The sequence below is a fragment of the Diadema setosum genome, chromosome 5, assembly GCF_964275005.1.
Source record: "Diadema setosum chromosome 5, eeDiaSeto1, whole genome shotgun sequence".
Lineage (NCBI taxonomy): Eukaryota > Metazoa > Echinodermata > Echinoidea > Diadematoida > Diadematidae > Diadema > Diadema setosum.
In genome coordinates, this window is record NC_092689.1 from 35,445,383 (window position 1) to 35,471,119 (window position 25,737).

Genomic DNA, 25,737 nt, shown 5'->3' on the forward strand with positions numbered 1-25,737 from the left:
GGTTACAGACAGAAAGGCGGAGGTAGATAATTTGAGAGAAAGAGAGAAAGGGAGACAGAAAAATAAGAAACAAGAGACAAAGAATGGTGTATACTTGAAGAGGGAGAGAAAGGGGGTGGGAAGGGGAGGAAGTGGAAGACAAATCTTATTTCAAACAACAGTTAATGATTACATATGAAAGAGAGGGAAGAAGAATTAGGGTGTAATATATGAGGGGGAAAAGGGAAATGAGCAAAAGAACACGAGTTACAGGCTTCAAATTGCTTTATAAAAATACATACAGAAAAAAGAAAGTCATGGAAGTGCTGTAAAGCTCCATGTCAAGCAATGAAAAGTGCAATGTGAAAATGTCCAGAAAAATAGGTCCAGTGCTTGGTATAACCCCCCCCCCCCCCCTTGTGGTAAAGACCCATCTTTCAATTTTTTACTCCAGTGGGATTCACTGTTGAGTGAACAAACATTTTCTGCTCTGCGGAACATTGGGCGATACTGAATGGTGCTAAATTATGCCTGCCAGACCTATTCATCCCTGCATAGCTCCATCTTTGTATCTCTTTGGCTTAAATGTGTCTGTATCCAAGAAAGAGAGCTAGTTTGATTGTGGCATATGGAGTTGTCAGTAGTCCTTAGAATTCCTGTCCACATAATCAAGCACCCAATGAGGCATCTATCTAAGTCTCAATTAACGGTTTGATCATGTCCTTTTAAACGTTTGAATTGCATAGGAATAGGCCCCATAGTCTATAGTTTTGTTTTTGTTTTGTTTTTTATTTGATTTCTTGATGTGATAATGAAACAGTTTATTTCATAATGTATGACACTTTGTGTCCCTGTATTTCCTTTTCCGGAGCAAGACTTGACTGGACAAGCCATCCTTCTACCTTGCACTATTATTCCTTTGTAGACATTTCTAATCCTTTAATCACAATTGAGCAGAAAATGGTAGGACTAGTATCACAGTCCAGCAAGGGCCAGGTTATTGTACAACCCTTGCACAACAACCAGTGCCTGTCCATCCACTTTTAGAAATGAATGCCCGTAAAAAAAAAAACAACAACACTAAAACAAACAAACACTATAGAACTAAGGGAAGCACCAGGGGAACAAATAACTAAGATAGGGCAGCATCAAGGAAAATCACACTGAAGTGCCAAACTGGAGGTGACAGCACAGAAGTATTCAACATTTTAGAACTTTTGTGGATATTGACATATTGCCATCAATTTTCTGAAAGCATTTAAAAGTAATTCCTTCTGCATCTTTTCTTCATTCATGTTTGATGGACCACTCAGTTACACTTTGTAGAGCCTGACTACGATTAAAAGTTGATGATGTAGACTAGTGTCCAATTTAACAGTGGTGGTGGAAATGGCACCTCAGTAGAATAAATCAGAAAAAAAAAAGAGAGATAGAGAGCACATCAAACATTGAAGGCACATTAAGGCCAGATTTACTGTCAAGGCCCAAAAGAATGAAAAATGTGCTATGACTATTTCAAAGGTGCAAACCTGTCGAAACTGGTGTTGATGTGGAGCCGTACACCTCTACCTCACACAACAGCAGGTAGTCCTTGCGCGAGACCAGGCCAATGTGAACGTAGCGTCCGCTGATGGCGGACGGGCAGGTGATGCGGAGCCTCTGGTGGGGACTGGCACTGGCCTGTGACGCAAGGGCCCGGCTGATGCGGCCGCAGGTCTCGCGGGATGATGCGTCATCAGCGGACGAGCCGACGGTGACCACAGCGCCTCGGAGTCTCTCAGCTGCAACAGTACACGGTTAATCCAAGGAAGAGTGTGATAATTCCACAGATTAAAGGGATGGTATAGTTTTGGTTGAGATGTTACTAAAGGTTTCCAACTTTTTTATGAGATAATGAGAAACCTCTTGGGAAATATGAATGAGCATACAAATCTAAGAGGAATTTAAAGTTTATTTGATGAAAATTGGGCTTGAAATGGCCGAGACAGCCAAAACATAGAGGCCTTATAATCATTAGGACCACTTTCTTTCACTTTGTTTTTGAATATCTCACCCATTTCAAAACCAATTTTCATCAAAATTGAATTTCTCTTACAATCGTATGCTCTTTAATATTTCACAGGTGGTTTCTAATTGTATCTCATGAAAAAGTAAAAATTGAATCCTCCATCTCAACCAAACTTACAACACTTCTTTCACTGGTGATCAAGGAGATTCCTTCAAAATAGGTATTGGATCATCTGAGGGAGCAAAGCACAGGGTTTCATTCCTGTCTCAAACTATTCCCAGAAAAGCTTTGCACTCTCATAAATTCACATTTAGCCATCGTGTTCGACTTCTGCTTTCTAACATATTTCTGACAATCATTTTTGTAATCATTGCTCCTTGCAATTCCATTCATGATCTATTTAAAATAATATTTCCCAATTATTGCATGCTACTGCTGTAAATATCGCAACATTTCATGTTAGCATTAAACATGCATGTTTGTCAACACTACACTTGCATGGTTAGCAATCATGTAAAAGCGCTGCTATGGTCCTGATCTTACTTTACAAGAGCAATTTGTCATCTCCTATTTCAACTTGATCTTTTTGGCATAAGCTGATCACTGGCAAGTCATGCTGCCCCTTATTCTTACTTAAAAGAGATGGTAACAATATTAGCTTCTCCTTACCCTGTGCTGATGACTCTGAAACAACAATGACAATGTCTGTCACCTCAGCAGTTTCCTGCAGGTCCACGTACCACCAGGAATTGCGTCTGTGCTCTGAAAACAAAACACAAACACAAACACAAACAAATGAACAGTCGACGTTGCAACTAAAACTTGCATTCATCATACATTGTGAACTGTACATAAAAGCTGGCATGCTGTCACTGCAGCAAATACTTGATGATGATGATGATGAAGTCTTGTATAGCGCCGGTATCCGCCAAGTCAGGCACTCATGGCGCTTGCTTCAAAATAAATACATGATTCAGCTTAAATTTCATGGGTGCTCCGCTTGTGATATGACAGTTGAAATAAAAAGAAATAGTTCCAGGAAGTAATTGCCTCCAAATGTGTAAACATACATTCTTACACATTGGCTAGTTTTTCAATTTGAAGAGATGGGTCTTGAGGGCTGTTTTAAAAGATTCTGTGGTAAGAGCTCTGCGGATAGACTGTGGAAGGCCATTCCATATCTTTGCAGCAGCCACGCGGAATGAACGAGCTCCCCAAGAGTTGTGTGCTCTGTGTTCCACCAGCAGGTACTTGTCTGCAGAACGTAGATTTTCTCTTGCTGGGACATATGGCTCTAGTAGATCACATATATATGATGGAGAACAGCCATTCAGTGCCTTGTACACAACCAAACTGATCTTATACTCAATCCTCTGTTCAACACATAGCCAATGTAGCTTTTTCAGAAGAGAGTTGATGCTTGTACTCTTCCTGGACATGGTGACAACTCTAGCTGCGCTATTCTGCAGGCGCTGAAGTCTGTGTATTTGTGATTTATTCAGATAATACAATACTGAATTTCCCATGTCAAGCCTCGATGTGATGTATGCATGCACCAGAAGTTCTGCAACATGGTTATTGATGTACTTGTGGATCAAGCCAATGTTTCTGAGAGCCAAGAAAGCTGCTCTGGATACAGCCAAGATGTGGCTTTCCATGGAAAGATTAGAGTAAAAATGATTCCAAGATTCCTGGCAGTATCTGAAGGAGGGATGATATCTCCACCCACTCTGATCCCAGTGACGTTTACCTTTGGTCTTTGATGCTTAGACCCAATGATCATAAACTCCGTCTTCCCTTCATTAAGCTTCAGAAAGTTTGAAATCATCCACTTATGCAACTCATCAACACAAGCCTCAATACGCTGTATTGCTTGGATTACTTCAGAATGGACAGGATTCACTGATAAATATATCTGGATATCATCAGCGTAGCAATGATAACTAAGGCCATGACTCTTGATGATATCTCCAAGTGGCAAGCAGTACATGCAGAAGAGCACTGGGCCCAGGGCAGAGACTGAGGAAGTCCATATTGCAAAGGCAATCTGTCAGAGCTAGCACCATCCATGCTCACAAAGTGTGTTCTCTGAGTGAGATAAGAACGGAACCAGTGAAGCGCAATTTCAGTTACACCAAAGAGGCTTTCCAAGCGAGTAAGAAGAACTCCATGATCTACAGTATCAAAGGCTGCAGACATGTCCAAAAGGACCAGGAGAGATATTTTCCCAACATTCACAGCTTGAAGGAGATCATTCTGAATTCTAAGTACAGCAGTCTCCACACTGTGGTGAGCACGATAAGCCGACTGGAAATCATCATATAAGCTGTTTTCTTGTAAGAATGTTGTGAGCTGCTTGGATACTACTCTCTCTAAGGTTTTGCTCAGAAAACAGAGGTTTGACACAGGACGGAAATTGCTCATCACATTTGAATCCAAATTTACCTTCTTCAGCACAGGGCAGATCTTAGCAACCTTTAGCACAGGAGGAACCTCACCCAATTTCAGAGAGTTATTGATGATAGATGTCATAGCTGGAACTACTGCAGTGGCACACTTCTTCATCAATGATGCAGGAACTGGGTCTAAATCACAACACTTTCCTGGGGATTTTGAAAGAATCTGAAGTACCTCTTGCTCTGATACTTCATCAAAACCTGGGAAACGACATGCTGCAGGGGTGTCTTGTTGAAGAAGATAAAAGTCATCAGCCATTCCAAATTCCTCTCGAATTTTCTTTATCTTGTCTGTGAAGAATTCGCAGAAAAGCTGGGCCAAACCCTGCTGAGATTCACACCTTGGAAAAGATGAATTCTTCCTCTGGTTGAGAAGTTTGTTGGTTAAATGGAAAATCTGTCGTTGGTCTTTGGCATGCTCAATGAATAGATCATTGTAGTAATGTGATTTTGCAAGTCTAATATCACGAATTACTGTCTGCTTCTGTTGACAGTATGCTTGCCGATCAATAAGAAGACCCGATTTTCTCCATTTCTTCTCCAGTTGACGATGTAGTTGCTTTCCTTCCCTGATTTTTTCATCAAAACATGGAGACTGAGGGCGCAGTTTCACAGTTCGCTCCTTCATAGGCGCATGCTTGTCAAGTACTTCAGCAAGAACATTGTTGAAGCTTTCAACTTCAATGCACAGATCTCCATCTATATTGTGGTTAGAGTCTAAGGTAGATTTCACATCCTCGCAAAACGATGGAATCTCGATGGCAGAAATATTACGTGATTTCACCACTTTGGTCTGAGTTGGGGGGCGGTGAAGATGGACTTTACCAATACAAGTACAGCAGAGTGATCTGATATGCCATCAGTGATGCTCAGGTTACCAATGACAGGTGGACCTGCTTCGCGAGTAATAACCAGATCAAGTGTGTGACCTTTCTTCTGAGTAGCACCTGTGACATGCTGCTGTAGGCCACTGCTAGATAGAAGGTTCATGAAAGCCTTTGCACTTGCATCATCTGGATCATCGACATGAACATTAAAGTCTCCAACTACAATGAGAGGCTTTGGGTTCATAAAAGCAATATCAATCAATGAGGTGAATTCATCAAGGAAATCACTAAAAGAGCACCCCGTCGATTTCTGTTGAGGGCGATACAGGATGATTAGAGACAGTGACACGGTTGAACTGATAAACTCAGCTGACAGAAACTCAAAAGAAATTGGAGTAAATCCAAGATCAGTGAATCTTACATCAAAACCTGTTTTGTACAATAGAGCCACTCCACCACCTCTTTTTGATGACGATCGAGAAACATGTTTGAGACTATACCCTGGAGGTGTTATATCACCAATGACCACTTGATCATCATGCCTTAACCATGTTTCACATATTGCAACAATGTCCAACTTGTGATCTATAACAAACTCACTAAATTCTGTAGCTTTGTTTCTTACAGACTGGGCATTCATCAAGCAAAAATTAGCCCTGGCTGATAAGGAATTCCTAACTCTTGATGAAGGTGAAGACTCAAGCAACTTGCAGGAAGTCTTGACTGATGGGCGAAACAGGGAATGACGCTGAATATGGCGACCACCTCGTCGACTTCGTAAAAATGCAGGATCCCCATATCTTTTAATGTATTAAACACACTAGGTGGAATGGAGGATGTACCACATGAGTGTCTCATAGACATCAGCTCAGCAGTGCTGTATTGTAAAGGCATAGTTGCCTTTGTTATTTCTATACAGCTCAATTCCAGGTAACAATGTCTAGGGCTGGTTGCACAGCCCACTACTTTGTTGTCATCAGTGAACGCACAAACACAATGGTCAAGAGTTGAATGTTGGCCATGTAATAAGAAGCAGTGTACAAGGCATAGGTTTATAGTCACAAGAGTCCAAAAAATCATCTTCAAATTTCCACCAAAATTATCACATTTTCCATTGCAGAAATGATCCAGTTGTTGGACTGCCCTTTGAAAAAGGTCCTGTTGAAATATCACACAGCAGTGCACCCTCAAAATCACTGATATAGCGCGTTATTTCAGAGCTAGTTGGCAGCAGCACCACAGCGCCCATTCTGATGGTATCTTCCAAAAGTAAATTAAACATATGTTTTGAAAGATATGATGACAATGACAGGAACATATTTGCTTTGACAGACTGTATTTTATTCTATCAGCCACATTTGCTGGTACTCTTTCGAAACTCAATTACTATGTGCAACACACATGCAAATTTTCATCCATTAAAAGGAGATTCTCATTTTAATGAAAACCTGCTGCGCAAACCTAAGAAGTCTCTTAAATTGGCAAAAAAAATCATGTCATTTTATTTCAGTCTGAATGACATGAATAAGACCTAGAGACGGATGAATAAGAAAGGATAAATAACAACAATTGATAAAATATTTAAGATGACACACAAATGAAATGCCTAACAGTAAAGAAATGAATACAAACTTGAATAAATTGTAATGCATTACTTAACACTTTTTACAATCACTTTAATTTTGAAAGAAACTCTGCATCACAAAATGGGCAATAATATTCACAAGGATGCAAATTGCATAGGGTGATGCCATCATCAATAAATCTGAAAAAAGGTAAGCACAGCACACTGTCTCTTTTGTCCAAGATAATCACGACAAAGTGTGGTTTATGACAGAACTTGAACTGTACTGTAGATGTTGCAAAATACATACGTGTTCTGGAGCAGCTGCCACGAGCAAAGTTCGAATTGGGATTTCCGTCCACTGCAAGTCTCGCATGAGCAATGAATGACGCGCCTATATAATCCGAGCTCTGGAAAGCTGGTTTGCCCCTTGATATGGGAACTGGGACTGAAGGTGCAAAAAAAAAAAAAAAAAAAGGTTGACAAGCGTAAACGAGAAGCAGTTAGAATGACATCAGCATACCAAGAAACTACACTGATTTGTTAACACTCTTATTCTTTAAAGTCTCTTTTGTTTCTAGTCCTTGTTGCCATTGCACTCTCCACATCTGAGGAAGGATTTGTTTGTTCAATGCTTAAAGCATTGCATAAAATACAACTATAAAAATCCTTTAGGGAATGATCACATACTTCAATACTCTGGCACCCTCATAATTCTGATACAACCCCCCCCCCCCCAAAAAAAAAAAAAAAAAAAATCAATTTTGATCCATATGAGGTGAGGGGCATTGGAGTAAAACATTTACTGACAGACTTTCAGTAAAGATGTGAGCACCAATTGGATAGGGGAAATGGGAGACGGTAGAGGTCATTTCCTGTGCGATAGCTGAAGAGGAAAGGAGACACAGCTCTGTCAGGGTGAGACCCAGGAGGTACTGAAGTTTGAAAAATGTTCAACATTTCCCAAATATATCTATGTGAAAAAAGTAAAAATCCCTGATTATGTGTAGTGCTGTTTTGTTAAATTCAGGAGAACAGAAGGTTCCAGTTAAAGCTTTACAAAAACTGTATGTTTGTATTAAAATGTATGTAAAATTGTCATCATCAATTTGGCCCTCGTATAAACATATTTTTTTGTGTTGCTTAAATGTTCAGCACTTGGAAACATTTTGTATGAAGCGCTTTATTATTGCTGATTACTGTAAATATGATTTTTACTAAGATGGGAGGCATCTCTGCAAAAATTTCTCAATACAGCTTCTGTCGAATTTGTACCAAATGGCCAGCCAAGGTAAACTATAGCAGTGGTGCATATCTCGCCACCAAAGCTGTGCAGTTTATGACACGGAAATGATCACCACAACACCATGCACAGGGAACACAGTTGTGTGATTTCAGTGTTCACAGCTTGATTGGCTCTCATCATACATTTTACATTATATAGATGATGACTGGCAGGGGAGGGAACATACCGAATGTTACACCCGAAGGGTTTGAAATGCTATTGAGGGACTTATTGCCTCCCGAAATAGCATTTCAAACCCTGAGGGTGGAACGTTTGGTACATGTTCCCGACAACAAAAGTCATCATCTGTTATATTATATGGTTTAGTCAAATACGTCAACCACCCAGCACGACGCGGTTAACGCCCTCAATCGCTCGCTCGCGCAGAGCCAAATTCACTGTGCCCGCGCGGTCCTAGGCCTTCTGTCATTTGTTACGTGAAAATGTTTTCCCATGGGAGAACATTCACAAGAATGTTCACCCATGGGTGAACATAACGAATGTACCTCCATCACGTGACTGTGTTTAGCCAATCATTAACTGGTACTTGACTAACCCATTTGATATTATTGATTGTCCAGTCTTACGCTGATAAAAATTGAGTTACATGTCAGTACTGAGTTCTTGTAAATTCTCTGGGTAAATAATTATGTGCATGAACATATACATTGGTGAAGTTCTTTAATTAGATTTTTTGCACTGGTTGCACAGCTTGACAAAAAGGTACAAGACACATGATGAGAAAACAGGTAATATTTTGCCATTTCAGAATCTGTAAGCATACATTTCATAATACACATGATTCACAGATGAATTGGACTTTCGAAATGGTCTAAAATCTCCATATTTGACTGTGGGCTCCTTTTAACCTCATAGGTTTAAACCCATATCAGGACAGTACCCCCCCCCCCCCCCCTCACAACAATTACTCCCTGGCTAAATACTGCTTTAATAGTGATAGGGTTAGAGTAAAGTTTGGGTTAGGATTAGGTTCATGATTAGGTTTAGGGTTAGGGTCAGGGGAAGGGTCTGGGGTAATTGTCCCGGGGGTAATTGTCCTAGAACTGTTTATACCAATGCAAAGGTATTTTGGGCATCCAATTATTTCAATCTGTACATCATTATGTATACAGGCATCACAAAAATATACAGCAAAAACTGTCCCACTGACAAACAGCTTTAAAAATCAAACCCAAGATTTCATCACGCATAATCTTTTTGTCTTTTGATACCATTGGGCTCCTGAGAGGCCACGGGTGGTGGAGCATATGTCGTGGTAGGCTCTGTGGTGGTCGTTGGCTGTCGGGTGGTGGTGGTGCTCGTGGCAGCTGTGGCACAGACCGAAATGTTGCAGTACATCCAGCCAGTGATGACAGAGGTACCAGGGCTGCTGTGGTAGCACCAGGGCCGAGCGTCCTGGTCGGGATTGCGGCAGAAGTTATGGTTCCCAATCCCTACGGAAATCACAACAGGGAAAAGAATGACTGCTGAAAAGAGTGCTCTGGTGTTAGTTAATATTTGCATCATGGGTTCATTTGTGCTTGTATGATTTTCTTCAAAACATCCATGTTCAACTCCAAAGATTCAAGTAAACTGCATGGCTTTCAATGATGTTGCCATTACATTAACCACATAAGTTGCTGTCACTCTGTATTCATAAAGGCAATAATTTTAGCATTCAGGCAATATCAATCCTCTAATAAATTGCCTGGGATATAAAATATCTGATACACGCACAACATCTGTGATGGTTTCCAACAATTTCAAACCCTCTTCTTTACTTACCACCATTTGGATAGCTCTGGGGCGTCACTCCGACATTCTGGTTGGCTGCTGCTATCCAGTTGGCGCACTGGTGGCCTCCCTGGGTAGTGAAAGAGAAGCCCCGGTAGTCCTCTCCATTGCTCGTGTAACAATTGGGGGTGGCTGGGGGAGGGGGGGAAGGGGGTTGTTAAAGCAATCTTGATTTAGGCTGTCACCAGACTTGGAAATCCATCAGCACACTGAAAAGTTTCATGTTAACTCTGCAATACTTACAAATACTGTATACGCCATTATTTTCGCGTACAGATATTTTCGCAAATGATGAGGTCATAGACATTTTCGCGAGATGTTGTTTTCGTGAATCGACGCCGACGCTTACGTTAATGCTCTATTAACAAAGCGCATGGAGACAATTTCGCGTGTTGTTAAATTTGCGATCCAACTGCAATTCGCGAAATTCGCGAAAATTAAACCCTCGCGAAAATAACAGCTTATACAGTATATTCACATAAAACCCACCGTTTCTATAATGTCACTATAAGCAAAGTTTCCCTAATAAGCCAATATTTAATTAAACAATAAGCAATTTATGCAGAACTTTTATATATATAGTTTCTCTACCACTAACTCTACAAGTATCTGTGACATCTATCAACTGATTTCAATTCTGATGTCATTTTAATTTCTATAAAATTAGATACTATATCTGATTGACAGAGGCACAAGTTATGTACTCCATATACTACACACATAATAAAAGCAAATATTTTTGTATGATGTTTAATTTATACTACTTTCAATGACTGAAATACTAACACTCTCTCAATTGAGGTGGTCACATGCAAGCCAAGGCAAAGAAACAAAAACAGAAACAACACAAACAAATGCAATGACAAATAATTTTGTAATACCACAAAACATATACAGCACATAGGTTTTATGGTCTGATGTGACCATTTTTGTAAAATTCTTTTTTAGTGATCAAAAGGAGCACATACCTGGACCACGCCGGGAAAAGAAGTCGTAGGGATTGTTGGGAAAGTCACTCCGTATGCTTACGTCCGCTGTGGTCTTGTCGCTCAGCCAGCAGCGATTAGACTGGCGTGCAAAGTCAAAGGAGGCACAGGCCCAAGATGCCAGCAGGCACTGCTCCGCGCACTCTTCCATTGAAACGGCGGAGAGGGCTTGGACGTTGTGGCCCGGCAATGCCGAGTTCGGTGTTATGTCGAAGAGTGAGAGAGGACCTGGGATGCAGATGCAAATACAAGCAAAATGCCGGAGGCAAGTCATTAAGAATTTTGTTCAAGTGCATCTGCAATGCTATCCTGCTCAGTTTGTTCGACTAAATTCTCATTTGAATAGACTTCACTGATGTATCACATTCATCTTTTAGTGTGATACAGCTGGTGTGGTTGTGTTACAGAGTAGTACACGTATTAGAGGAGATAAGCATAGATATTCCATCCCTCTCTGACATAAGAACTATTAAAGAAAAATCCGAAACAAAAGCAACTGATACAAAAGCCTTCATGTTTCCCTAACGTATCAATCGATGTGGCAGGGCTGGATTCAAATCCGGAAAACTCACCTACGTCGATGCGTTCATAAAAGTCAAACTGTGTGTTGCTGGGGAATTGTACATTTTCGTCCCTGGAGTTGACAGAGGCCATGAAGCACTGGTTGTTCTCCTTGTTGAAGTCAAACGAGCGGCAGACAAACGACCTTTCATCGATGCAGCTCTGGGCACACTGCTCGACAGTGGTGGAGTCGAGCACGCGCTGGTTGTTGCCCGGGAGATACCCTCCTCTGAAGATTGCAAAATTGGAGAGGGCATCCGTCTGGGGGGCTTGCGTAACTGCACAGCATTAAGATTCACATGAAGATGACATGTTTTTGCATGTAATGAAATAATATGCAATTTACTTGTGACTGTGCCACTAAACACAAACAGATTTTTTTGAGATGTTATGATTCTTTTTTTTTTTTTTTTCTGAGAGAGAGCCAGCATAATTCATCATTAACCAGTAAATATCCAGTATATATCCAATAAGATGCAGGGGGTACAATGCATTGTAGTCTGCTGTCTATTCTTATTCTTTGTGCTTGTTTTTGTTGGTGATATTCTGCTTCAGCATTGACAGTGATGAGGATATGTCTGAAGCATCAAAACGAGGAGGAGCTTGGATCATAACTTCATTTTTCCTGGAATGCTCCTTGTATTGCTCTAACTCTAATGAAATGTACTTTACTAACAAATACAAATCAACTCAACTGAATAATCATGTAGAGCGTTATGCAAGAAAATATCTCACATGTCCACGAAATTCATGCAAATTGTGGTTATTTCCAAATTTCGCGCTTATATCTCTACACAAAAATCACTTTAAAGGGACTGTACAGTACTGGTTGAGGTGGGGATTCATGTTTTGAACATTTCTATTTGAGATAATGAGAAACCTCTTATGAAATATGAAAAAGCATGACACTTTAAGAAGGATTCAACATTTCATGAAAACTGGTTTTCAAATGGCTGAGATATCCAAAAAAGTGATAATAATAAAAGGCGACAAGCCATGCCTCTTATTAAGATCTCTTTGTTTCACCTTGTTTTTTTGATATCTCAGCCATTTCAAAACCAATTTTCACCAAATAAACGTTTGATACCCCTTAGAATTGCACACTCTTTGACATCTCATAGAGTGGTTTCTGAATATCTCGCACAACCTTAAAAGCTAAATCCTCACTTCGACCAGAACTGTACACAACCTTTAAACTGTGTTCTACGACTACATACATTCTACGGAATTGAATGACTAGAATATTATGAATTACAATGCCATTGAAAGTTGGAAATCAGGATATGAATTTGATAAATAAGACAGCACACCATTGAGCATGCAAGCCAATACACTAATCACATCTCCTCAAGTAGATGTAGTGCTAGAAATACAAAAGAAGCATGCAAAATATTACTATGCATGCATAAAATACAATATATATAAATACACAACATCTGATTCACGACATGACACTGGTACATAAGTAACGGCAGGTGTAACATTTCCTTTACGACAGGCACATTGTAGTAAAAATTCTCTACTCATCCACACTAAAAAAAAAAAGAAAAAAAAAAAGAGAGAGAAAATCAACCTGTTTACAGAGGCACATGTGTGTGAATAATTGTAAGAGTGTTTGTAAGTGTGCAATATTTACAATATGTGTTTGTGTGGGGGAATATGAGAACCTTAACTGATAGATCCTGATTAAAAAGTTACATCATTTACATGTGTCTCCTGGTGTAGTGCAAGAAGTGCTCATGTAAACAGGAATACCAGCTGCTGCGTAACATGCAGTGTAAGGTCACTAATCTACAGACATCAATATGATCTTCAGTCATCAATACGAATACAACACGAGCACAACATTTTGTGTGCTCTCTCCATGTGACGGGAAGAGTGGACATTACAAAACCAAAGTCTCGGTATGTTGAGCAGATGGACCATGCAGAGCCTCGAGAAGTATGAACAGTTCACACAGTTTTCCCGTTGGACCAGAAATTTTCACCAGAAACAACTTTAGCAACTGGGGAGGAAGTTTTGCACAGCCTTCAAAATCTCAACCATATGCAGCCTCAGACCCTCATGGAGAGAAAGACTCATTATACTGGAGCTCTACATAAGGTAGCTCTCTTACGGCAGAAAGGCTGTCATCATAAAAAACAAAGACAGTTTGGTTATCTAGTCAATTTCAGTCAAGCTTCAGACCCCAGTGATTAGTAGACACAGAACATGCAAACAAACATGCTAGTGCTCTTCGCTCGGGTATATATATGCCACGTTTGCTACTCTACGCTCTGCGCCAAGGTGCAACTATACGTCACAGAGCAACGAATGTCTTTGGGAGCAACGATAAGAACCTTGTGCTGCAGGTGGTGCTGCTGCTGCAGTGCAACTGGCCTGTGGGTCCCCGACACTGCAATACTCGCGAACAACCAAGGGGTTCATTGTGTAGCACCACGGTCGCAAATATCTCCCCGGGTTCCGGCAATAATTGTGGTTGCCCAGCACATTCGGGTGGCGATCTGGCGTGTATTCGTGTTTATGTGGTGTCTGGGCGTTCCAGTTCTGACAAGGCCGTCCGGATTCCGTTTCGGAGACAGTTCCGCGGTAGTCTTGGCCATTTGTTGAAGTGTAACACTCAACATTGGTACTCCTCCCTACTGAATGATACAAACAAATTCAACAAACCTTCAGCAAATGATTAACTAGATCAACACAGTGTATTTCTCTTTCTTCCGACACAATCTGTAACCACCATGACCTGCCTTCATCAATCTATACTTGGTGAAATAATGCACAAATATACTACACACCTGGTCAAAATGTAAGATATCAGGACATCTGTAAAACAAGCATTTCTATTGACCTCAGTACTGCTATGATCAGCACGGAAACTTTTTGTAAGATTTGTGCAGCTGTTAGGCTGATCCAGCCTTTGTTCTTTCTAATTTCTTTCCGCTAATGCTGTTACCCATCTTTTAGATATTTCTTTATCATCCCATCCTTTGCCTTGACACATTAAAATTGCTTTCCTCAGTTTGTAAAGAAACTCCTGCTTTAGTACAGTATCAGTTCACTTTCTTGCAGCCATCAGCAGTGGGCTGAGGCTACAGTTTGCCCTTCCCACAGGGTCACAGACATGGCCACTGTCCACCCTTTTGGATACCAATACGAACAGTTTGTTGCACTTTGAGAGTAATGCTACTCCACGGCAAGGAATTCACTTTATATGAAGGAGTTGTCATCTCCCCTCCTCCCCACAAAAAATTAACAACAAACAAAAAACAACAAAAGTGCAAAGTGGACTATCTTGCCCTACATCTTGAAGTTACCCTGTGATCCACTTGTAGCTGAACTATCTGATCCAGTTGATGAGTCAGATGAGGCATCGGATTCCGAGTCTTGGCTCCATTCATCTGTTGCTGATTCCGCAGTGTCTGAGCTGGATTCCGGTAGTGGTGGTCCCAGCAGATCCCGCAGCCAGTGTGGCAAGCTATCAAGATTGACGCGCACCACCACACCAGGCGAATTCGGTGGAGGTACCAGCCCTGCAGACCTTGCAACTACATGTATGATGTTGTACAGAGCAAAACTTGCTGGGTCTGATTTTGAGATGCACCACTCTACACAAAAAAGCTTGGAAACTCAGAGGATGCTTTGCCAACCATCCATGTGATGATTGACATGCTATACGAAGCAAACTTGCAAACACTGGTGCATCTTCAAATTCATGAAATGTTGCAACTGGTGCATCTATCAGAAATGTGCATGACTGCAGCTTCACCGACTGCAATACGCCACATACAATACCTATTTCTTTTGTCCACAAACCTTGGCATCTATGGCAAGAATTGCATGTAGGTTGTTAAGTTCTGTGGCATGCTGCAGGAACCAAGAAACACAGGCCAACATTTGTCAGATCATGACTGCACTCAGGGCATTCCATAGGATACTTTCTTCTACTAGGTAAGCCAAAATAGTCTATTTGGACAATGACCATTTACTTACAGGGAATTTTTGGACCACTTAAGGGTTACTCTACTGATAAAAAAGAGTCGAATTTTACAAGCACAACAGTCCTATACTTACAGGGAAGTTTTGGATCACTATAAAGCTAGTCTAAAAAGAAAGCATTAATTTCACAAGCACACCAGTACTTATATAAAAATTCTGATAAAAATTAGGGAAGTTATGAAATTGTGAAGTTTTGCTAATTTTGCAAAACAGTTCTGGAATATTTGATATTGAATATGCCTATGAGTAAGTTACCATGTCATCTCTTCACAATTTTCCATTAATTGTGTACCCAAAATTGCCAAAAATTCAAATTTTCAGCTTCAAAGTGTAAAATACAATATCATTTCTGCATTCATAACTTCAAAGTAATGATCTGTCAGTATATCAGGATTTACAACTGGGGCATACAGTAATTGCATTTAAATTAAAAAAAAAAATAATAATGGAAATTTAAAGATTTTGGCACTACATGGCAAGTTGTGAGGCAATGGCATCATCACAACTTGCACAATCTTGCACAATCATGTTGACTGTAAGAGTACTGTGTGACAATTAGGAAAACTTCACAACTACAGATACATAACTTGATAATTCTAATGAGATTTTGATCCATGGCGGCATCAACTCACTTATTTGCATATTCGTATTTAACTGTAAGAGAAATGTAAAAATTAAGGAAACTTCACAACTACATAACTTCAACTTCTAATCTGATTTTGATCTATGGCATCATCAACTCACTGATTTGCATTTCATATCTGATTGCAAGAGAAATGTTTTGTAAAAATTAGAGAAACTTCACAACTACATACTTCCTAAATTTTAATCTGTTTCATGGCATCATCAGCTCACTCATTTTAATATCCATATTGACTGTTAGAGAAGTATTAATTTTTTTTTAATTAGCAAAGCTTCACAATTTTATGACTTCATTAATTTTTGTCTGATTTTTGATCCAATTTTCACTGCAGTGTGCAGGTAAAATTTCATTCTTTCTTCTCAGACTAAATTCTAACTGGTCCGAAGTTTGCCATTAAAGCTGGCAAGTGCCCACTCATTCTGGCTGTTCAGCAGTTTCGGTGGTTCAGCCTGGCAGGCACAAATGCGGGTCTGTAGCACCCTCCCCCATCTCCATAGAAATCAATCAAAATCACACTCTGTATCGGAGCCAGACAAATTGCTTTCATGCTCCAGTGACTGACAAAGTGCTCTCTCAAATCAGGAAAATCATCCATTAAATCATTCCAAGTGCAGACAAAAGCCTTGTTTCATATCACTGATAAGAAATGGCATTCCCTGTGACTTTGTAAGCAAAGTATAGAAACATGCGGTCTTTTTCTTTCTCTTCCTTGTACGCAGAGCCCCTTGACTGACTTGTTCACTTTTGTAATAATCTCATTTTTCTCAGATTTGAATGGAATAAAGCACCAATAATGGGAGATTACTTTCAAATTGGGTAATGTCAGCATCGAAAAGCAATTACATGTATGATAGAAAGAATATGTGGGGCGGGGGAATAGAACAAATGGAGTACTTTTGAAATGACTGGCTGTTTGGTTGCACATAAACTTTTGCATTGTGGTGATAGAATAAAAATGAAAACTCTTCTGTTTTTCTGTTTTTCTCTTCTTCTATACCATTTGTATAGATTGGAAAGTTTGTGGATTCTAAATAAAAGGGTACTACAACGGCGGAGACGGTGGCGTAACGCTGCTGAATCCAAAGTATCCTCCGGTATACATGCCGGGGGATACAATTACATTTTGTGGTATAACTCAAATCATGAAAATTCTGTATGATAAAACAATACACTGTTGTGTGACATGTTCTCTCCCCCTCCACCCCTCCCCCCCCCCAAAAAAAAAAAGAAAAAATAACTTTGAGCACTCTGTTGTGAAATTTTTCTGACACAAGCTCTCCATTAAAAGCATCTTTTTTTTTTTTTTCCACTCAAAGAATTCCATGGTATTTGTAGATCTATATTGATGTCTAAGATACACTTCCTCTAAATATGAAAGGTGTCCAAGTCAAGCCTCAAAGTTGGGCAGATTTTGCAGAGGAGTTCATCCTTCTTAATGGTAACTAAATAATTTACTGTCCAACCTGGCAAACATTTCCATGTATCAATACTGTATCATATTAATTTGTACTTCATGGTAGTATCTACAGAACTATCTAGAGTTTTGTGACAGGGTCAGGAATGATGCACTGTAATTTCACATGTGGGATCAAAAGACGTATACAGGAAAACAAACATTGTGTGGCTGTCTTCAGGGAACAGTTGGTTTCCTTCCTTTTCTCTGCCCTCCCCCCCCCCCCCCAAAAAAAAAACACACACACACACACACACACACAAAAAAAACCAAAACCAAATAAAATAAATAAATAAATAAATAAATAACAAGAAACATAAAGGACACACATTTCAAACAGACATACATCAGTAAGCTTCAGTGCTTTAGCAATTCTTGACTAAAAGAACCTCAAACAAAACTACAATGCTGTCACATAATTTGCTTTTGATGTTTGTGTCAAAAGACAGTTCATGGCTGCCATGAACTGCATGGAGAGAATGTCAACTGTTAAATGGCTGCGATCAAACTTGCATACAAGGTCTCTGTCAGAGTTGCAGGAAAGGCTTTGGTTTGGTAGGGAAAGTTAGTCTGAACTTGGTTAAGAGAAAAACTAGACAGGCTCAATACAGCTTTCAGGGGTATTTGCACACTTTGATCGAACTGATTAGAATAGAAAATCAAAGAGTGTTGGCACAGTCACAGAAAGAGAAAGAGAGAGAGAGAGGGAGCTGAAGTTTGATTAAGCATCAGGCAAAAATGTGTTACTTTTAGAAACAAGTGTGTGAGAGTACTTGCACAAAAAAGTCTGAAAAATCTGAAACTTATGAAAAAAAAAAATGTCTGAAGTGCATTAAACTGTGAACATTTCTATGCATTGGAAATGTAAACCAAAAAAAAAAAGGTATGTAAAGTGGGTTTTTGACATAATAAACAAGTCTGAAATCAGACTAAACTCTGAACTCTTACATTCTTGTATAAAGCTGAAGTTTCATGATTTTATGATATATAGTGACAGTGATCACTATCACACATATGCAAATTAGATGGAATAATGACGCCATACCTTACAGTCCTTCCACTGGTGCATAAATGTATCATTGTAACTTTACTTTCTATTCTTTGGTTAACATTCTAGCACGTTGCCTCTGAAAAGAAAATCATCTTTCCCACTCACAGCCTACTGCAGTGTGAGTTGTGATTAATGTTTGTCTGTTTGTTTTTTCTTCAGGAAGACATTTATATGAACAGACAATTTAACAAGTAATTGCTAGACCTGTTAAGAGATGATATTGCATCAGTGATGATTAATATATCAAATTGACTGTATTCTGGCATTGGCCAGGAAAGCATACGTACAACCAGCAATTTCTGCAACTTACAGTTCTGCCGGCAATACAAATTTCTCACCTCTGTTTGCAGAAGGTGGTAATGGATTACATTTCACTCCGGCAACCTCCCACTGGTAGCAGTTATGTCTGGCGGAGTGGCTGCAAAGACTAAGGCCAGCTTCCATTCCACTGCAGTCAACATCATCCATGGCAAACCCATTTCTGTTGTAGCCAAAGGCCTGCACAGCAGCTCTGTATGCCTCACTTGCATCACTTCACAGGTAAAATGATCAAGGATCATGCAATTCATGAATAAATGATATGATTGATCAAATATTGAGCACAGAAAAAAATCACATCACTTTAAAAAGCTTTACTTCTATTGCTCAGTTTGTTTTGCCCAACAACTTCAGAAAAATTCATAAAAGCAGAAATAATTTCACTGTTGCGAATCGTTATGCAACCTTGAAAAAACAACACCACGTAAAAGAACATAGTAACTCTGGATGCCTTTTAAACTTTTGACAGAAGATATTACTACGGTTTAAAAGACACACACAACAATGTTGCACAAGACTCAACTTGGGGAAAAACTACTTGTTAAATGAAAAATAAAACTATCTTTAATCAACAGGAGATGAAACTTTTGACTCATATAACTCTGTTCATTTTGTAACAATGATATTCAGAAAGAATGCAGGCTACACCAACTGCATTAAGGTACAAGCCCGCTTTAACACTTTCTGACCATTTTTATCACACTTTGATATTATACTGATGAAAAGCATAGCACACAATCGAACACAACCTTTCACATGCAGCAGACTGAAACTGAACTTTTTCTTTAAAGTGTTACTGTTAAAGGCATCATAAATGCATCCCAATCATCAAAGCATGATTATCCTCATCTTTATTATCAATATCATTGAACTGCCACCTCAAATATTTTGGGGGTCTTTATCCTATGGCACTTCATGATGCAAATTTAGCAATCCTTGAACCCAGCCACCACCCCCCCCCCATAACAAAATAAAAACAAAATTCAAACACACACACACACACATATGACTATAAGTCCAATAGTGTTATAATACTTTCAGTGCTTACCCGTGTCCCAGCTGTCGACACACAACGTTTGCATCACTGATATCCCACTCGTCATCACATACCGCGTACCATACACCATCGGCCTGCACCTCAACTCTCCCCTCCTGTGGTGAATCACCTCCTTGCAGCCTCACCGGCAAAGCTGGTTCAATTTCAGACAAAATATCAAACATGAATTACTATAGATTGTATTGTTCAATGTTTGGCCAATAGTTCATGATTTCTTAGGAAAGCATCGCCGTAGATAACCCCCGAGACAGAAATGTACTAAACCAGTTCTCAAATTAGTGTATTTAGTGGACTACCATTTGTATAGGCCTACCCGATTTCCTAGAATCCTGTCATGAGCATGCACTGTGATATCAATAGTGAGATCATTCCTGTTTATTCCTTGGTGAAGACATCAAACAATTTGGTTGATAAAAGTTTAGGGCCTTGCACCTCAAGTGTGCCTGAAATCCTGTTTGCACATTATGATGTATAATACTCTGTAGATTTACCATTAATTCAGCAACTTTCATATTAATGTAGAGATACGTGGGGAGGGCATCACCCAATTGCACTCCTGTGGACCTTTTCTCACAGTCTCATTGTTGTCACTGTCATCACCATCGTTGCCACACATACTGTATACTCAGACATAGGGAGATTTCAACTATTGGTGTATAGTTCCGATCTGACCTCGGCGGCTTTATTTCTGTAACCAAAGTTACATATTCACCAGATCTATCAAAGTGTCACAAGGTATTTCAAACTTCGAAGATGATACAACTCTGTCACCTCATTCTCGGACTGCTGATGATGAACAGCAACTAGCTCATCATTTTCAGAACATTTTCTTCCCCTATATACTGTAGGTCTGTCCTTGGTGAGATCTAAAATTCAACTCCTCCCACTCCCAAAAAGCTAACCTCCACAGCTAAGAACAAAGGAACCCCAAATCCAATGTCTCCCACAATTTCCCCACTTAAACACAAATGCAATTAAAAGATCATTCCAGGTGGCCAACTTAATTCCCCGACAAAATATTTTGTATACTGTGTATACAGAAAAGGCACAGTGCACAAAGAGCTATTCCCCATTCTTTGTTATCTACCACAGTTAATCCTTCTATTACAGAAATGTTCTATAGTCCCAACTCAACTGCCCACCAAAATAAAATCCAAACAAAGTGCAGCTCAAGTAAACACAAAATCAATAACTGCACTTTAAGTGCAATCTCCAGTTTCCTGTACTGGTTACACCTTAATAAAAAAAAATACATATCTCACACTGTATCCCTCACCAAATGTGAATTACTTCATTAAAGTGACTTGTGCTTTTTGCCTTATTTTAATACTGCAATATAGCAATACAAATGGCAGCCTAAATCTTATTGGATGATCTGGTTCTACACTCTACATAGTTGACACATGCAGAACAAATTGCAGACAGAGCAATGCCGTGATGTAGGGCCTAATGATCAGCTCTAATCAGCAATGGCAATCCAATGTTTCTTTAAAATCTATCTCCACTTAAAAACTCAAATTATTGATTGTCTTTTACACTGATGAGGGATCATAGATATGTGACTGCAAAGTGACATTTCTGAAAGATGTTTTACTTTTACGTTACAGCATGCCTAACTTAACACGACCAGTAACCCCGTCGCGGGGCGCTGTAACACAGTACGTATTTGTCCGTATGGGGTCGCTGCTGCGGTTACACGACCAGTAGCAGTAGGCAGTAGGCCTACGTACCGGTATTAAAATAGGATGACAATAACAACTTACATAATTAGGAAGGAAATCTAACGTTAGACATGCCTTAAATGCCCGACTGCCAATTCTTTCTAACAAGCAGTGAACCAGAATGTCAGAAACAACAACGTTTTGGGTGCTCCGATCTGGACTTCAACGGAAAAACGGTTCGCAGATAATGTGAGGGCAGGCGCTTATCTCACAGCAGACCGTAACTAGGGGCTAGGAGAAGTGCAGTGAGGCTCCGCCTCCGCGCCCAGCCACCGCCGCATGCATGCAGACGATAGGTAGAATTTTAGGTCGCGCAACTTAAGATTATGGCATGCTGTATGCGTCTTCAATGGTCTTATAACTTCTATACAAAAATGACAATTCTGCAAACGTTTCTATGCAGCCATCAATATACGGAATACAATGAGTGGCAAAGAAATTTGATTATAAATTTTGATAACAATTTTGAAGTGGATTCTGGAAACATCAAATAAAACGAACACGGGAACCACTGGCGTACCATATTATTTAAGTTGCTTCTACCTTGTCAGAAAACCGAAGAAATGGAAAAGAGGGCTCGACGAGCCACCTGCCTGATCCCGTGTGGACGAAAATGTGAATGAATGAATGAATGAATGAATGAATGAATGAATGAATGAATGAATGAATGAATGAATGAATGAATGAATGAATGAATGAATGAATGAATGAATGAATGAATGAATGAATGAATGAATGAATGAATGAATGAATGAATGAGTGAATGAATGAATGAATGAATGAATGAATGAATGAATATGAATGAATAAACGAATGAATTAATGAATATGAACGAATGAATGGATGGATGAATGAATGAATGAATGAATATGACGGTATAATGAAAATGAAAAAGGCGACGATGATGGTGGTGATGATGATAATGATGACACATATAAATTATGATAATGATAATGATATTTTGTAATGATCCTAATAACTAATGATGATAATAAAAGTGTATTATACACTAAGAATAACAGTTTTATAATGATAATGGACGTCGCTTTATCACCTGTACTGGTCGCTCTCTGACCACTACTAGATGTGTGGAATGAAGCAGAAAAAGAGACGGGTATGTGAAGACGGGACGGTATCTCGTTGAGGAACGCTTGGACCTCGTCTTCGACATCACTGGACAACGACGAGATCACCTCATCTGAGTCGTCGTCGGTGTCGCGCTTCTGCCGACTGACCGTTGACTCGATTTCAACGACGTCAAATTTGCTTGCTGGAAAAGTATTGTGTGTAGGGAAGAAAACACATAACAACATAATCAGAGATCATGATCACCGAAATATGTAATCTACTTTCCAGACCCTTTGCCAACTTACTTCGTCGCCGCCTTTGCCGACAAATCCACCTAAACCTGCTCCAGTCACATTCGACCTGGTGTCAACAGGTGTCAATATCCTAGCAAAATAGTGCGAGCAGAGGGTCTGGGAGCCAGATTAGGAAATAATATGCGACATAATTGACACACTTCATCGTTCATTCATAATATTACATGCCTACTTTTTTTTATTAATATAGAATTATATTTTGTCCAGCATTAGGTAAAGCAATGTTTCTGATGCTGCTGGCCTTATCAAAGTTGAGAAGAGGCGTATAATACTACTAATAATAGTAAAAGTGGCTACTTGTATATAGCGCACAGGTCCACCTTCAGTGCTCATTCAAAATGATAGATGTTATATGTACATATATGGATGTTCAAGCATGACAACAGAGAAGAAAATGGCAAACAGCAAACAAACACATACTAAAGAATACAATTAATAGGTGTACGTTTGGATCTGTAACACATGCAATATGATTTCTCTTTATTACTATTTTGTTAAACAGTAGGCCTACATGAACAACATTCTTTTTAAGACTTACGTAAGAAACTGCTAAAATCTTACTTGTCTCATGACGATAAAAGCAATTTGAAAAGTCGCAATCAAGACCGTGATCTATAGATCACCATAAAACAATTTAAATAATAATAAATTTTGTTCTGTGTACTGTATTTCCCTTAAAATGTCATCCCAGTCAGCTTAAACTTCTTGCGTGAAACTGCTAACAGTCAGTCAGGTGGACAGAAAGAATAACAGATCAATTATAGACAACCAACAAAAACATTATGATCTCTTCGCTGGAGATTATTATATTGATAGTCATTGAAGGGCGGATGGATGGACTCGCCTTACCGTAAGGTGGAGCGTGTATCTTCTTACTTGCTCCTGATATTGAAATCTGAGGAGAAAATAAAAACAGAGCCAACATTTACCACACTGTGAGTTTGTTGATGCATATAACAATATCACGGATTTTTAAAACAGCGAGAACTTCTCAATATTGACATTGACAGTGAAGAATATTAATCACTGGTCTTACGCTTGATGGATATGCAATATTCATCATCATCGCCACCAACACTATTACCACTATCATCTTTCTCATTCTCCTCTTCGTCACCACCATCATCGTCATCATAATAGATCATTGTCATTCTGTCATTATAATATCAACGTCATCATCAACACATTACCTGCCATTGACGTTGTCAGCATTACCATACTGATTTTATTCATTCTGCTATTACAATCTTTACTTTTAAGTGAGTCTTAACAATCATGATCGCGGGATAGGTCTCTAGCCAGGGACATTGTGTGTTTTCCTTTTTGTTTTTATATCTTTCTCTTTTTTAAAGAAAGAAAGCAACAATACACCTTTACAGATCACGTTATTGCAAATGCCGTCTCAAGTTGCTCTAATACACATGGCCTATTATACGGAGAGCAAAACACACACAAAGATTTTAAATAGAGATTTCGGGGGGGGGGGGCATTTCATGAAGCATTTTGTCCGACAAAGTTGTCGGACAAATTTTCTCTCAGCCAATCAGATGCAAGGATTTCAGTAGCTTGTAAGAGTTTGTCAGAAAAATATCCGACCAAACTGCTTCATGAAATGCCCCCTGGACATATGCAAAAAAAAAAATTTGTGATGCAGCATATAGGGCCTTATAAAGACTATAATTAACAGTACATCGTGCATTCATGAACTCTTCTCGATCCGACATCATTGTACATGCAGCTACACGTCATTGCAACTGTCATGGCTGTTGAGTAGTAGCGTTGTGACGCATGTAGCTATGCAGTTTTTAAAAGGAATGATGTAGTACATAGGCCTTCTGTGATTGTAGAATGTACACTGAGAACAGAAATAAATCAATATGAATTTGTGTGAATGCACACAGCTTATAATATGAAACTCTTAGGCCTACATGTAATTCTCTTTGTACATGTAGCTAAATAGTACAGTGTGTTATGCAAGAATCGGACATAGTAAACCCTCTTACTGTCCTTTGATATTTTCTACATCGGATGTTTTAGGCCTCCGTAGTTCAGTATAGGCCTACCAAATGATATAGTAAAGAGCGTAAAACTTATTATATGAGTTTTGTGTTCATTGTGTTCTGTGCAGTTCTGCGCTCAGGTAGTCCGTGCCTGTGTGAAGCTGAACCGGAAATGCTGGATTCGTGTTTTCCAGGTCTTACCGGATATCGGGCAGCGAGCAGCAGGTAGTCGGATCTTACAATATCCGATCTGACCAAACACGCTAGCCGGTGTCAGCTGTCTTTCCTTTGTTCATGCGCCTTACCTCTTTATAGTCTGGATTTACGCAAAGCACATTTCTATACTATACAAGTAAGTTAAAAGGTGACGCAATGTGTCATATTATACTAGTAGGAGGACACAACACCCAATTATTGTCTAAGCAGTCTTATAGTGACATAATTACCAAATTGGTGGGTTTTTTTTTCTCAAGTTGGGGAAAGTCATCCATTTCCATGAAAACACAACATGCAGTCTTATAAAATCTCGAAATATGGAAGATGGCGTCAGCCATTCAACATTGTAATAAATGGCATCATAGAAGAACACTGAAGAATGAAGTGTGTTTATTATTCAGAGCAAAACTTATCATACATACATATAGATTCTATCATTG

At 39.4% G+C, this 25,737-nt stretch overlaps 1 protein-coding gene across 1 annotated transcript in view; it reads right to left on the minus strand.

Moving 5' to 3' along the window:
* LOC140228878 (apolipoprotein(a)-like) overlaps window positions 1-24,232 on the minus strand; it is a 56,766-nt gene extending 32,534 nt beyond the window's left edge. Inside the window, exons 1-13 of the mRNA XM_072309147.1 lie at window positions 24,118-24,232; window positions 22,754-22,969; window positions 19,970-20,111; window positions 18,942-19,135; window positions 14,775-15,005; window positions 13,800-14,102; window positions 11,472-11,729; window positions 10,882-11,127; window positions 9,905-10,045; window positions 9,352-9,573; window positions 7,145-7,282; window positions 2,657-2,749; window positions 1,509-1,760 (exon numbers count right to left, since the gene is read on the minus strand). Coding sequence (XP_072165248.1) covers window positions 1,509-1,760; window positions 2,657-2,749; window positions 7,145-7,282; window positions 9,352-9,573; window positions 9,905-10,045; window positions 10,882-11,127; window positions 11,472-11,729; window positions 13,800-14,102; window positions 14,775-15,005; window positions 18,942-19,135; window positions 19,970-20,111; window positions 22,754-22,969; window positions 24,118-24,232 — 2,551 coding nt within the window. The remainder of the gene's footprint in view (window positions 1-1,508; window positions 1,761-2,656; window positions 2,750-7,144; window positions 7,283-9,351; window positions 9,574-9,904; window positions 10,046-10,881; window positions 11,128-11,471; window positions 11,730-13,799; window positions 14,103-14,774; window positions 15,006-18,941; window positions 19,136-19,969; window positions 20,112-22,753; window positions 22,970-24,117) is intronic.
* Window positions 24,233-25,737: the final 1,505 nt, after the last annotated feature.